This window comes from Equus quagga, chromosome 10 (genome assembly GCF_021613505.1).
Source record: "Equus quagga isolate Etosha38 chromosome 10, UCLA_HA_Equagga_1.0, whole genome shotgun sequence".
Lineage (NCBI taxonomy): Eukaryota > Metazoa > Chordata > Mammalia > Perissodactyla > Equidae > Equus > Equus quagga.
In genome coordinates, this window is record NC_060276.1 from 67,675,480 (window position 1) to 67,689,138 (window position 13,659).

Sequence of the window (13,659 nt, forward strand, 5' to 3'; positions counted from 1 at the left end):
AAACTTAAGGAGGAAGCCACCTGGCTTTTGAAGATACATGTTTATGGTAATGGATTTTTTTTATCTGGCTACATATATGACCCCTGAGGGTATAACTGAGGACAATACTACAGGTTGGTTTCACTCTGCTGCATGTGGTCCTACTGACAAAGATATCTTGGCCAAGAGCCAGGGGGATGGACTGTGCAGAAAAGAGTTCACATGGCAGACCTGAGAATGCTGTTCTTAGAAAGACCTACTTGCGACGTTGGCCCTTGGCTGACATCTGGGGACTTGGATTTTGGGAGGGTTCCACCATCTTCTTGGTGATAAGGGTGGTTTCCTGTGTCTAAACTGTGCAAACAGTATGGCTTATGCTGAACACCTGCTTTCCTTCTGAGAGTTTGGAGTTTAGGTACATGCTAGGCAGAGGTTGCCTATGTGACCAGTCCATAATCAAAACATTTGTCACTGAGTCTCTAATGAGCTTCCTTGGTAGACAACATTTCACATGTGTTGTCACAATTTGATATTGGAAGAATTAAGCATATGCTGTGTTACTCCACTGGGAGAGGCCTCTTGGAAACTTGTGCTTGGTTTCCTCTGGACTTGGCACCATGCACCATTTTTTTTTTTTTTGGCTGATTTTGCTTTGTATCCTTTTGCTGTAATAAACCTTAGCCATTAGTACGGCTATATGCCGAGTCCTGTGAATCCTGCTGAATCACCAAACCTGAAGGTGATCTTTGGGACCTCCAATGCAACAAGAATGTTTATAGGAGCTTTATTTAGAAAAACCAAAAACTGAGGGAAAAAACTCAAATGTTCATCAACACGTGAATGAATAAATAATGATACATTCATATGCTCAAATATTATACAGCAGTGAAGATGAATGAACTAATTCGATGTACAATATGGATGAACCTCATAAACATAATAATGTTGAGTGAAAGAAACCAGATATAAAAAAGTACATATTATATGACTCCTAATATAAAGCTCAAAAATGGACAACTACTTATTTATGGTGATTGAAGTTTGAATGGTGGTTAACTTTGGGAGCTGGGGGACATTAATAACTGGGAAGGGGCATGAGGGAGGCTTCTGTAGTGCTGGTAATGTTCCATATCTTGATTTGGGTTGTGTGTTTACTATGTAAAAATTCATCAGTTTTTACATTTAAAATTCATGTACATGACTTCATGTATGTTATACTATAAGAAATTACTACAAAAAGACCCTACTGACCATTGATGGATGAAAAAGATAAACAAAATGTGGTGTATACATACAATGGAGTATTTATTCAGCCTTAAAAAAGGAATAAAATTTTGACACACACTACAAAAGGGATGAGCCTTGATGACATTATGCTAAGTGGAATCAGGTAGTCACATATGGACAAATGCTGTATGGTTCCACATATATGAGGTACCTAGAGTAAGCAGATTCATAGAGACAGAAAGAATGGTGATTTCCAGGGTCTAGGGGGAGGGGAGCATGGGGAGTTACGTTTAATGGGTACAGTTTCAGTTTGGGAAGATGAAAAAGTTCTGGAGATGGGTGGTCGTGGTAGAGGAATAACATTGTGAGTGTGCTTGATGCGACTGAACAATTAAAAATGGTTAAAATGGTAAGTTTTGTGTTATGTATATTTTACCATAATAAGAAAAAGAAACAAAATGGAAGGAGCAGTGGATAAACCTGTGATATTGTGATATTGATCTCAGGTAAAATGTGTGCTTTACAGAGTGGACCCTGGAATATGATCAAGGCATTGACAGTTCTCTGGTTCTGTCCATAAGAGTGAAGCAACAATAAAAGTGTGCCATACTTGGGGCCAGCCCAGTGGTTCAGTGGTTAAGTTTTCATGTTCTGCTTCAGCGGCCCAGAGTTTGCCAGTTCAGATCCCAGGTGCGGACCTACACACTGCTTGTCAAGCCATGCTGTGGCAGGCATCCCACACATAAAGTGGAGGAAGATGGGCATGGGTGTTAGCTCAGGGCCAGTCTTCCTCAGCAAAAAAGAGGAGGATTGGTGGCAAATGTTAGCTCAGGGCTAATCTTCCTCAAAAAAAAAAAGTGTGCCATACTTGATAAGTGACACACTTAGATAAAGCAGGGGCAAAAATAAAATCCCCAAGAAGATTGTGTTCCAGCCAAAATAAAAACATTAGTACTAGTTCTGTCACTACTGGCATGAGAGGATATTCAAAATATATATTTTGGGGAAGAAAGAGTTTAAGAACAATGTGTATAGTGTTATCCTATGTTATAAAAGGAAAAAAAGTGTGTGAATAAATGAACTGTTTCCTTATTGTAAGAGGTATTGATGTAATAATTACCTTTTGAAAGACAAAAAAAAATTCAACTACATTTAACATAGACATCAATTATCAGATCGATTCTAATTTCAGAATGCTAAACTATAAAAAGAAGACATCCTATACTTAAGGAAATAAGGTGGATGTGTGTGTGAATGTGCACACATGTGTGTATACATACATACATATAGACACACGTGATATTTAGACACATGATTTATATATTCTATTTACATTTTCATTAAAATTATGCCTTACTTTTGTAGCTGTGTGATAGTTCATCTTCCCTCTTTCTCAAGTTTTCAGAAATGTTCCTTTGCCAAGTGAATTTTACTCTGTGTATAAAGTTCCACAAAATTTTCTATCAGACACAAGAATATTAAAGTATTTTTACTTATTTGGATAAAATGTGGTGTCCCGTTGAATAAAATGTGTCAGTGTTATGCTATTGAAGGAGATCAAGGTACACTTTTATTTCAGTTTTTCAGTTTAGTATGCCATCTTTAAGCTGACGAGGTTTTTGTTCAGCTTTGTTGAGGCATAGTTTACATTAGGCTTGATAATCAATATAGCTTTTGCACTTCTATTAAACTTTAAGGAAATTCAGTGTATGAATATTGGTAATAAAATTCTATCATTCATAGAACTACTAATTTTTATGTACATTCTTGTCTCTCATATGTAGATAATGTGGCTTCTTTATAAGAGCATAAAGTTTCTTTAAGAACAGATAATTGCCTAGTATTTCTCTTGGAGAGCCCCATAATGCTTAGCATGGCCCTGTACATGATGTGGACACTAACTTTGAGACACAAAACTTAGTTTGTTTATTCAGGAAGTGTAAACTAATACAAAAAATGTTGCTGATTGGACCTGTGCACTAAAAATATCTTGACCATCTCTTAATTCTATCTCAGGATGCAACAGTAGAATGAAACTCAGTGGACGACCCTACAGACACATGGGAGTCCTTGGAACTTCAAAACTCTATGACATTCGGAAAACTATCTTTACCTTCACTCCACAGGTGGGTGGAATGAGCTTTAACATGCATTGAGATAAATGGAAATAAAAGAGAAACACTATAGAAATAAAGCCTTTACTGGAGTTAGGACAAGCATCAGAGTTCCAGGAGGCCTTGCACATATTAAGTTGCTCAGTAAATATTTGTTAAGTTGAACTGAATTGAACTTGTAGCACAGAGCTGTGCCAAGTGATTGTGGCTACCAAGAGTGGTCCTGGGTGTTGCAGAAACAGTAATAGGGATTTTACAAATGTTGAAGCACTTAAAAAAGTACTCTTTACTTTTTTTTTTATTGAGTTAATGATAGGTTACAATCTTGTGAGATTTCAGTTGTACATTAATGTTTGTCATTCGTGTTGTAGGTGCACCACTTCACCCTTTGTGCCCACCCCCCACCCCGCCTTTCCCCTGGTATCCACTAAACTGTTCTTAGTCCATAATTTTAAATTCCTCATATGAGTGGAGTCATACACAGATTATCCTTCTCTCGCTGGCTTATTTCACTTAACATAATTCCCTCGAGGTCCATCCATGTTATTGCAAATGGAATGATTTTGTTCTATTTTACAGCTGAGTAGTATTCCATTGTATATATGTACCACATCTTCTTTATCCATTCGTCTGTTGCTGGGCACTTAGGTTGCTTCCATGTCTTGGCTATTGTAAATAATGCTGCAATGAACGTTGGGGTGCATAGGACTTTTGGGATTGCTGACTTCAAGCTCTTTGGATAAATACCCAGTAGTGGGATGGCTGGATCGTATGGTAGTTCTATTTTTAATTTTTTGAGGAATCTCCATACTGTTTTCCATAGTGACTGCACCAGTTTGCATTCCCACCAGCAGTGTATGAGGGTTCCTTTTTCTCCACAACCTCTCCAACATTTATTACTATTAGTTTTAGATATTTTTGTCATTCTAATGGGTGTAAGGTGATATCTTAGTAGTACTCTTTACTTTTAAAAGTTAAAAATAAAGACTATATTTGTCCTTTATAAACAAAATATAGTCTTTTTTATTCATCTACTGAATTATGTGTTCTCTTTGTTTTGGGGAGGGGCCCTTTTTACATGCCTGGAGATCTTTGATACCCTCTTCTAAACAAAAATGTCAGTACTGTTTTAGCCATTATTATATACATTGTTAGCCTGTTTGTTAGCTACAGTGCAATAGCAAGCCCAATTATATGTATGTATGGGAGGAGAAACTATTTTATGGAAAGAAAGCTTAAGCTTCCCATTTGTCATCTTACATCTGAAATCATGCAGCTAAGGTATAGACGAAAGAGTATTGGACCGTAGATTCTATTTCTTTCTTTGCCATTTGCTAGCCATATGACTTTGCTAATCTATTTAATGTCTCTTGGCCTTATTTTTCATCTGTTAAAAAAAGAAAAGCATCACTAGGTTGTTATAGAATTAAATAAAATTATGTACTTGAAAATACTTTGTAAACTATAACACACTGTAAAAATGTCAAAACTTATATGTACCAATCGACCACCAGATACTTTGGGAAGAATTAGGCATTAAATTTGGGGGTATTGTTTCCTCTATGACATCTTATGTACCTTTGTGAATATGTGAGTGCTTTAAAATATTATTTGATAGTTGTGAGAGTAAATTATTCTGAGCTGTTATTTTTCTTTTTCTCAGTTTATAGACCAGCAACAGTTCTACTTGGCTCTGGACAACAAGATGATAGTGGAAATGCTTAGAACAGACCTCTCCTACCTCTGTAGCCGCTGGAGGATGACAGGCCAGCCCACTATCACCTTCCCCATCTCACACACCATGCTTGGTAAGGTTGTATGAAGCAAGGAATAAATGTATTTTTGGAATAAGTCATGTGGTTAGCCCTTCAAAATCTTAGAGTCACTGGAGAGCTGCTTCTGACAATTTATTCTTTCAGCAGTTATTATTAGCTTCTATTTTGTGCCAGGCACTTTAATAAGCACTGGGGATACATAGAATGAGTAAGGCAGATGAGGTTTCTACTCTTATGGAGCTTATGTTTTAGAATAAATATGTAGCAAATAAACCAATACACAGGAATATTTCAGGTGGCTTGAGAGCTATAATTCAAAAAATATAATGGAATAACTTGGTGGGGTCCTACTTCAGATAATTGGTTTCTAGGTCAATTTACAGAAACTTTATTAACACAATTCATTTAAAGACAGTAATACTACATTGTGCATCTGTCTTACTCCAGTGGAGCATCAAGATTTTATAGATTAGTTCCCAGACTTCTCCTTTCAAGGCTTGTCTAACTGAAGCAGGAAAATTCAGCATGGAAAAGTGAAAAGGCTTTCAGTTTATCTTTCCTTTATTGGCTGGACTTCCTGACGTTGCTTACTTGAAACTGAGTGAAAGGCTTTATTGTTCTGTCAGTTCCTGGAGGACTAGAGCCAATACTGAAGCACTGCTTCCTTTCTGTGTCTCAGCTGTTGCTTCCAAAACCCTGTTTGTACTGCCAAAGTACATAGAATTCCTTTCCATTAGAGAAGAACCCTTTGTCATAAATTATTCAAAGTCCAGACAGATGGTTAGGGATTTTTGTCACATCTCTAAAGTGCTTCAAAAGCACAGGAGTTGAGGAAGTAGGGTAGTTTTTCTTATTTTTGTCTTTCTTCTTCATTTAAGACAATTAACAAGTACCCATTTAATAACTGCTGTGTTCCTGGAATTGTCTTCAGAGAGTCTAAAGTCTAATTGGAGAGGCCAAGCTAATACACAAAAATAATAGAAAAGAATTCAAGGCAGTATATAAAGAAATACTAAACCATTAGATTGGTATTTTACAGTGAAGGTGATCAAGTCATCAAAGAAAATTTTCTTGACTGAGGTAGGACTTATTCAGGCTTTTTGGGATGGGTGGTATTCATATGGGAGGAGGGAAGAAGGAAAAGTACTTTAGGTGAGGAAAAAATTACCATGAGTGAGGCCTGGAGGCAAGGATGAGCTTGACTTGTGAGTGGACAGTGAAGAGGCCAACCTGAATAGAGTGAGCCTTGCATGTTGGAGTATAATTATTAACAAAATTGGATAAGTAAGGTGGAGTCAGATTATGAAGACCTTGAAAATAAGTAGTGATATTTAAAACATTTTCTCGCAAGTCTGAAACTATCAAAAGTTTTTGAGCAAGGAGGGACATGATGAAAGTGATATTTAGGGAATATTGATTTGATGACAGTGTACATTATAGTGAGGAGAATGTGAGATCAAGGAAACTAATTCAGGCATGAGGTGATGAGAATATATGCTGGATTAGTAGTAGTAAAAATAGAATGGGAAAGGATACAAGAGTCATTTTAAACAATGCTTGCAAGACAGGTGTTGGCTAACTAGATATGAGATATGAATCAAGATAATGCCAAAATTTAGAGACTAGGTAAATAATGCTGCCATTGATAGAAGCAGTGAAATTCCATAGGAAGATGCCAGTTGGAAAGAGACATGTTGAGTTTGTGGTGACAAAGAGATTTCAGAATTGAAATACCTCATATTTGGGATGAGATACACAGCTATATCTTGGAAAGAAGAATAAAACTAAAGATCTAGATTTAAATTACAAAGTTTTGATATTTATTACTTGGTCACACAACAAAAACAGCAGGAAAGCAGGAACAATAGCAATAATAACTGCAGTGTTTATTGAACACTTTCTCTGAGCCAGGCACTGAGCTAAGTGCTTTCAGTGCATTATCTTGAAATCTCTACAACAACCCTATGCAGGTGGGTACTATTAATAGCCCCATTTTATAGATGAGGAAGGTAACTCATTGTCCAGAGTCACAAAGCTAGTAAGTGACAGTGTTAGGCCTCAAACGAAGCCTGTCAGTCTCCAAAGCCTACATTACCAAGAGCTGTGTGTTTTGTGAGAGAAAATTTTGTGCTGGTGAAATGAAAATGAACATATTAGTAATCGCATTAAAATGTGAATTTGTGGGGCTGGCCCTGTGACCGAGTGGTTAAGTTCATGCACTCCTCTGTGGCGACCCACAGTTTCACCAGTTCGAATCCTAGGCGTGGACGTGGCACCACTTATCAAGCCATACTGAGGCAGCGTCCCACATGCCACAACTAAGAATATACAACTATGTATCAGGGGGCTTTGGGGAGAAAAAGGAAAAAAATAAAATCTTTAAAAAAATAAATAAAATGTGAATTTGTTAAATTCTCACATTAAAGACAAAGATTCCCAGAATATGTAAAAGAGCAAACTCCAGCTAGATGCTGCTTACAAAAGATATCCCTAAAATAAGATTATATGGAAAAGTGAAAAATAAAGGAACATGTAAAGATATATCATGTTGGGGCTGGCCCAGTGGCACAGCAGTTAAGTTCGCACTTTCTGCTTTGGTGGCCCAGGATTTGCCAGTTTGGATCCCAGGTGCGGACATGGCACTGCTTGGCAAGCCATGCTGTGGCAGGCGTCCCACATATAAAGTAGAGGAAGATGGGCACAGATGTTAGCTCAGGGCCAGTCTTCCTCAGCAAAAAGAGAGGGATTGGCAGCAGATGTTAGCTCAGGGCTAATCTTCCAAAAAAAAAAAAAGATATGTAAATACTAACAAAAAGAAACATGGTAGCAATATTAATAACAAAAATAGTAAATAGATTTCGAGGCACAAGTCAGTAAATGGGACAAGAAGGATGTTTTATATTGATGAGAGTTACAGTACACCAAGATGGTGTAACGTTTATAAACTTTTATCTACTGAATATCAATGAAATATATAAAGCAGATATTTAGGAAAACTTGACAACGTGATAAAACCATTGTACAGTCATAGAAATTATAACGTACTTCTATCGGAATGTCACAGATCATTTATACAAAATAATTTAAGATATAGAGAATTGGGGCTGGCCCTGTGGCTGAGTGGTTAAGTTCCTGTGCTCCACTGCAGGCGGCCCAGTGTTTCATTGGTTCGAATCCTGGGTGCGGACATGGCACTTCTCATCAAACCACGCTGAGGCAGCATCCCATATGCCACAACTAGAAGGACCCACAACGAAGAATATACAACTATGTACTGGGGGGCTTTGGGGAGAAAAAGGAAAAAAATAAAATCTTTAAAAAGATATAGAGGATTAACAAACCCGATTTTTGTATTTATGTGTGTATATAAAACTATACCCAAAAAGACAGAATGCACAAAGAATGTTTATTTTTAAAAAGTAGAAATCATACAGGTAGTATTGCCAGACATATGACATAAAACTAATTAATACAAGAATAGTAAGAAACAAATCTGACCGTGAAGGAATTAAAATTTTTTTCCAAATAATTCTTAGATTAAAGAGGAAATCAAATTTGAAATTATATAGGGTTTTAAAATGAAAAATGATACTACTACTTATGAAAACTTAAGAGATTTGGCCAAAGTCATATTTAGAAATTTTCATATTCTTAAATACTTTTACTTTGAAAAAAAGAAAAGAGTTCTGGTTTCCAGATAAAATGGAATAGACTCACTTCTCCCTATTTATCTTGCTAAGTACAGCTAAAAGCTTTGGACATGATCTATAAAGCAAGCATAAGAAGACTGAAAGTTGAAAAAAAGAAGGGAGACTGGCTAGGGACTTTGCACCTGAGAAATGACACAGCAGTGAATTCCTGGGTTTTCCTTCTGCCTCATAGATCCTGGACTGGGTGCTGGAGAAGCTGTTATAGCGCAGAAACACAAACAGGCACAGATTAAAAAAGGCCCAAGAAAAACCTTCTCCCTCTAGCCAAAGGAACAGGAAAGGGGCAGCCTAGCCAGATAGAAAACTTTTAGACAATAATTGTTCTACTCTAGCCAAACACCACAGAGAAAAACTGCAGTACCATTCCCAACCCTACCAGCAGAGGCTGAGTGGGGACCCTAGACTTCCACCTTCACATGACAGTGAAGAGGCACTTCTCTCTCTCCTTAGGGGTAGTGTCTGAAAAGCATTAGTGGGGAGCTTAGACTTTCATCCTTGCCCATCAGTAGAGGAGCCCCTTCCACACCCACCTAGCAGTAACAAAGTAGTGTTCCCTTTCCTGCCACACAGTATCAGAGGAGATCTGCAGTATCAGAAGATTCAGTAAGATCCAGAGTCTCACAAGATAATACCCCAGATTTCCAGAATACAATAGAAAATTACTCATACCAATGTCCAGGAAAATCTCAACTTCAAGAGAAAAGATGATCAATAGACACTAGTACCAAGATGACAGAATGTTGGAATTATGACAAAGATTTTTAAGGAAGTCTTCATAAAAATACTTAAACAAGCAATTATGACCACACATGAAACTTGAAAGTAGGAAGTTGCAGCAAAGAAATAGAAATTCTCAGCAAAGAAGTTGAAGATATAAAGAACTAAATGAAAGTTTTAGAACTGAAGACTACAATAACTGAAATGAAAAACTTACTAGATAAGCTCAATAGCAGAATGGAGATGATAGATTAAACTTGAAGATAGTACTATAGAAATGACCCATTCTGAACAAGAGTAAAAATAGCCCAAAGAAATATTAACAGAGTCTCAGGGACCTGTGGGACTAATAACAAAAGATCTAACATTCATGTTCTAAGAATCCCAGAAGGAGAGGAAAAAGAGTATGGGACTGAAAATGTATTCCAACAAATAATGGCTGAAAAATTGGCCAAAGGCATAAACCTGCAGTTTCAGGAAGCTGAGAAAGCCCAAAACAGGATAAACCCAAAGAAACCCATGCCAAATCACATAATAAACTCTTGAAAATTAAGGAAAAAGAAAAAAATCTCAAAAGCAGTAAGATAGAAATGATGCCTTGCCTATATGGGAAAAGCAATTAGAATGACAGCAGATTTCTCATCAAAAGCCCTGGAGAACAGAGGGAAGTGGCACAATATTTTTCAAGTGCAGAAAGAAAAGAATTATAAACTAAGAATTCTGTATCCAGCAAAAATGTACTTCAAGAATAAAGGGGAGGGGCTGGCCCTGTGGCCAAGTGGTTAGTTAATGCACTCCGCTTCAGCGGCCCAGGGTTTCATGGCTTTGGATCGTGGGCACAGACCTAGCACCACTCACCGAGCCATGCTGAGGTGGCATCCCACATAGCACAACCAGAAGAACCAACAACTAGAATATACAACTATGTACTGCTGGGCTTTGGGGAGAAGAAGAAGAAGAAAATAAAAGGATTGGCAACAGATGTTAGCTCAGGTGCCAATCGTTAAAAAAAAAAAAAAAGAATGAAGGGGAAAGAAAGACATTCTCAGCTAAAATAAAACTAAGTGAATTTGTCTGCAGGAGATCTGCCCTAAAAGAATGGCTTAAAGAAAGTTCCTTTAAATGGAAAAGAAATAATCCAAGATGGAATTATTGGATGTTGGAATGTCAAGAAAGAAAAAGAATAGTGGAAAGACTAAGAATATGGATAAATACAATAGACTTTCTCCACTTCAGTTTTCTAAATTATGTTTGATGGTTGAAGCAAAAATCATAACACTGTCTGATGTGGTTCTCAAAATATGTAGAGAAAATCTTTAAGGCAATTATATTATAAATGGAGGAAGGTAAGGGACTGAAAGGAGGGTAAGATTTCTACACATTACTTTAACTGACAAAATGTTGACAGTAGTAGACAGTGATGTATATATAATGTGTGTTTGTATGTATAATGTAATACCTAGAGTAACCACTAAGAAATCTATACAAGGAGATATAGTCAAAAAGACTATAGATAAATCAAAATGGAATTCTTGTATATGTTTTAGAAGGCAGGAAGAAGAAAATAGAAAGATGAACAGAGGAAGAAACAGAAAACAATAAGTAAAATGGCAGGCTTAACTCTAACATATCAATAATTATAATAACTGTAAATAGCCTAAATACACCAATTAAAAGACTGAGATTGGCAGAGTAGATAAAAGAATGACCCACATATATGCTGTCTCCATGAAATTCACTTCATATATTACAGTATAGGTAGACTGAAATGAAAAGAATGGGAAAAGATATACCATGTAAAATTAATTTTAAAAAATTAGAAGTGGCTACATTAATATCTGGTAAAGTAGACTTCAGAGTAAAGAGAAAAAAACAGATAATAAAAGCAACATTAGGAATGAGAAAGGGGACATAGCAACAGAAATGGAGGAGGCTTTAAAAATTATAAAAGAATACCAAGTACAATTTAGATAAAATTGACAAATTTTCTAGAAAAGTAAATAAGAATAAGCTTAATAAGAAAGATGCATATAACCATATGAGAAAAATTATAAAACTAATGAATGTAAAGAAAATTTTTAATTACTAGAGAGATATATCATGTTGCTAGATGAAAATAGTATTGAGAGGCTGTCCATTCTTATTAATCTGTCAATTCAGTGCAATTCCAAATCAAAATGAAAACACAAATTTTAATAAACAAGTTGAATCTAAATTTCATATGAAAGAGAAAAGGTACAAGAATAACCAGATTTTTTTTAAAGATTGCCCCTGAGCTAACATCTGTTGCCAAATTTCTTTTGTTTCTTCTTCTTCTCCCCAAAGCCCCCCCAGTACATAGTTGTATATTCTAGTTGTAGGTCCTTCTAGCTCTGCCATGTGGGATGCTGCCTCAGCATTGCCTGATGAGCGGTGCTAGGTCCGTACCCAGGATCCAAACCAGTGAAACCCCGGGCCACTGCAGTGGAGCACATGAACTTAACCACTCAGCTATGGGGCCAGCCCCCAGATTTTTTAAAAACTAGAAACAGTGAGAGAAGACAGATCCATTGTAATTAAAATAATGATAAACATAGCAATCCAATAGAGGCAAAAGAATATAAATAAATAGATTTGGGAAAATCATTAATTTAAGCCTGCTACTTTATATTTTATGCAAAATTAAATTCTAAGTAGATTAAAAAGCTAAGCAAAAAAATAATAAACCTATAAAAGTATTAGAAGAAAATATGAGGGAATGTTTTTGTGATCTTGGCCTAAAGAAAGCTGTCCTTTGCAAGACACAAAAAGGAAAATTTGAGAAATTTAAAAACATGAAAATTTAAATAAATCTTTTATACAAAAATGAACTGTGCTTGAGGTTGTAAGACAAATAATAAAATAGGTAAAGTGTTTGTCATACATATGGTAGAGAAAAGGGTAATATTCACAAAACATAAAGAGCCCTTGAGAGTCAATTGGAAAAAAGATAAACTACTTGATGGAAACATGGGAAAAGGACATTAAAAGGCAATTATATAAGAAATACAAATGGTCAGTATGTACATGAAAACATGCTCAATCTTACTAGTAATAAAATTAAAACAATGTCTTTTTTTTAATGTATCGGATAAACAAAGATTAAGAAGCTTATTAATGCCCATTGTTGTTAAAGGTGTGGAGAAGCAGTCACTTTCTGTACTAATAGTGGAAATATAATTGACATAACTTTTTTAATGGGCAATTTGGGAGTTTCTATAAAATTTTAATGTGTTCCCTTTGTCCTAGCAGTTCTACTTGTCAGAATCTATCTTAAGGAAATAATAGAATAAGTGCATAAAGATGTAGCTACAATGATCTTCATCACAGTGTTGCTTATAAAAAACAGTCTAAATGCTATGGAATTACTTTTAGCTTTTACAAAAGATAAGTTAGAAAGTGTGGGTCATGAAAGAGTATATGTAGTATGATCTCCTTCACATAAAGTCGGATAACTTAGCTTTCTAAATATTTTTATGCCTACACACATAAACCAAGGCTCATTAGATGAGATAATATGTAAAATGATTAGCACAGTGCTTGGCACATAACATTCAACAAATGGTTGCTGTTGTTATTGTTGTCAGCATTTAATAATCACTAAGTCTTCTGCTGTCAGGCACTGTGCTAAGTACTTATGATAAATACAATACTGTCTTTGAGGAACTCTGTTGGTCATGATAGCTTACCATTTGCCCATTCTGCGGTATTGTTGGCTCTCAGATGAATTGTTGAAATACAGGATGTTCAATGGGGAGTGTCTCGTTTGTACCATCACCACCAGAATGTTGGTTTGAAATAATTGAAAGATTCCCTTTATTTCAACATTAAAACCACAAAGATTGTTTTAAAATTCTCTTCATTTCAAGATGAAGATGGAACCAGCTTGAATTCAAGTATCCTGGCAGCACTCCGAAAAATGCAGGATGGTTATTTTGGTGGGGCAAGGTAAGTGACCTCTACACACTGTTTAGTGAAATAAAATGAAATTTGGAAACTGGGTATGGAGTAAATGGTACACTTGTGATGGCTTTCTCTATATGTTTAACAATATAATCCCATTCTATTCAGAGGAGCTCTCCCTCTCCTCCTTCTCTTCCTCTCTTCTTCCCTACCTTC

General features: G+C 36.1%; 1 protein-coding gene across 4 annotated transcripts in view; it reads left to right on the forward strand.

Moving 5' to 3' along the window:
• Window positions 1–13,659, forward strand: part of PHKA1 (phosphorylase kinase regulatory subunit alpha 1) — a 108,949-nt gene that overhangs the window by 59,470 nt on the left and 35,820 nt on the right. For all 4 annotated transcript variants that reach the window (XM_046673067.1, XM_046673068.1, XM_046673069.1 and 1 more), the window contains exons 15-17: window positions 3,223–3,332; window positions 4,984–5,128; window positions 13,410–13,488. In XM_046673067.1, the coding sequence (XP_046529023.1) occupies window positions 3,223–3,332; window positions 4,984–5,128; window positions 13,410–13,488 (334 nt within the window). The remainder of the gene's footprint in view (window positions 1–3,222; window positions 3,333–4,983; window positions 5,129–13,409; window positions 13,489–13,659) is intronic.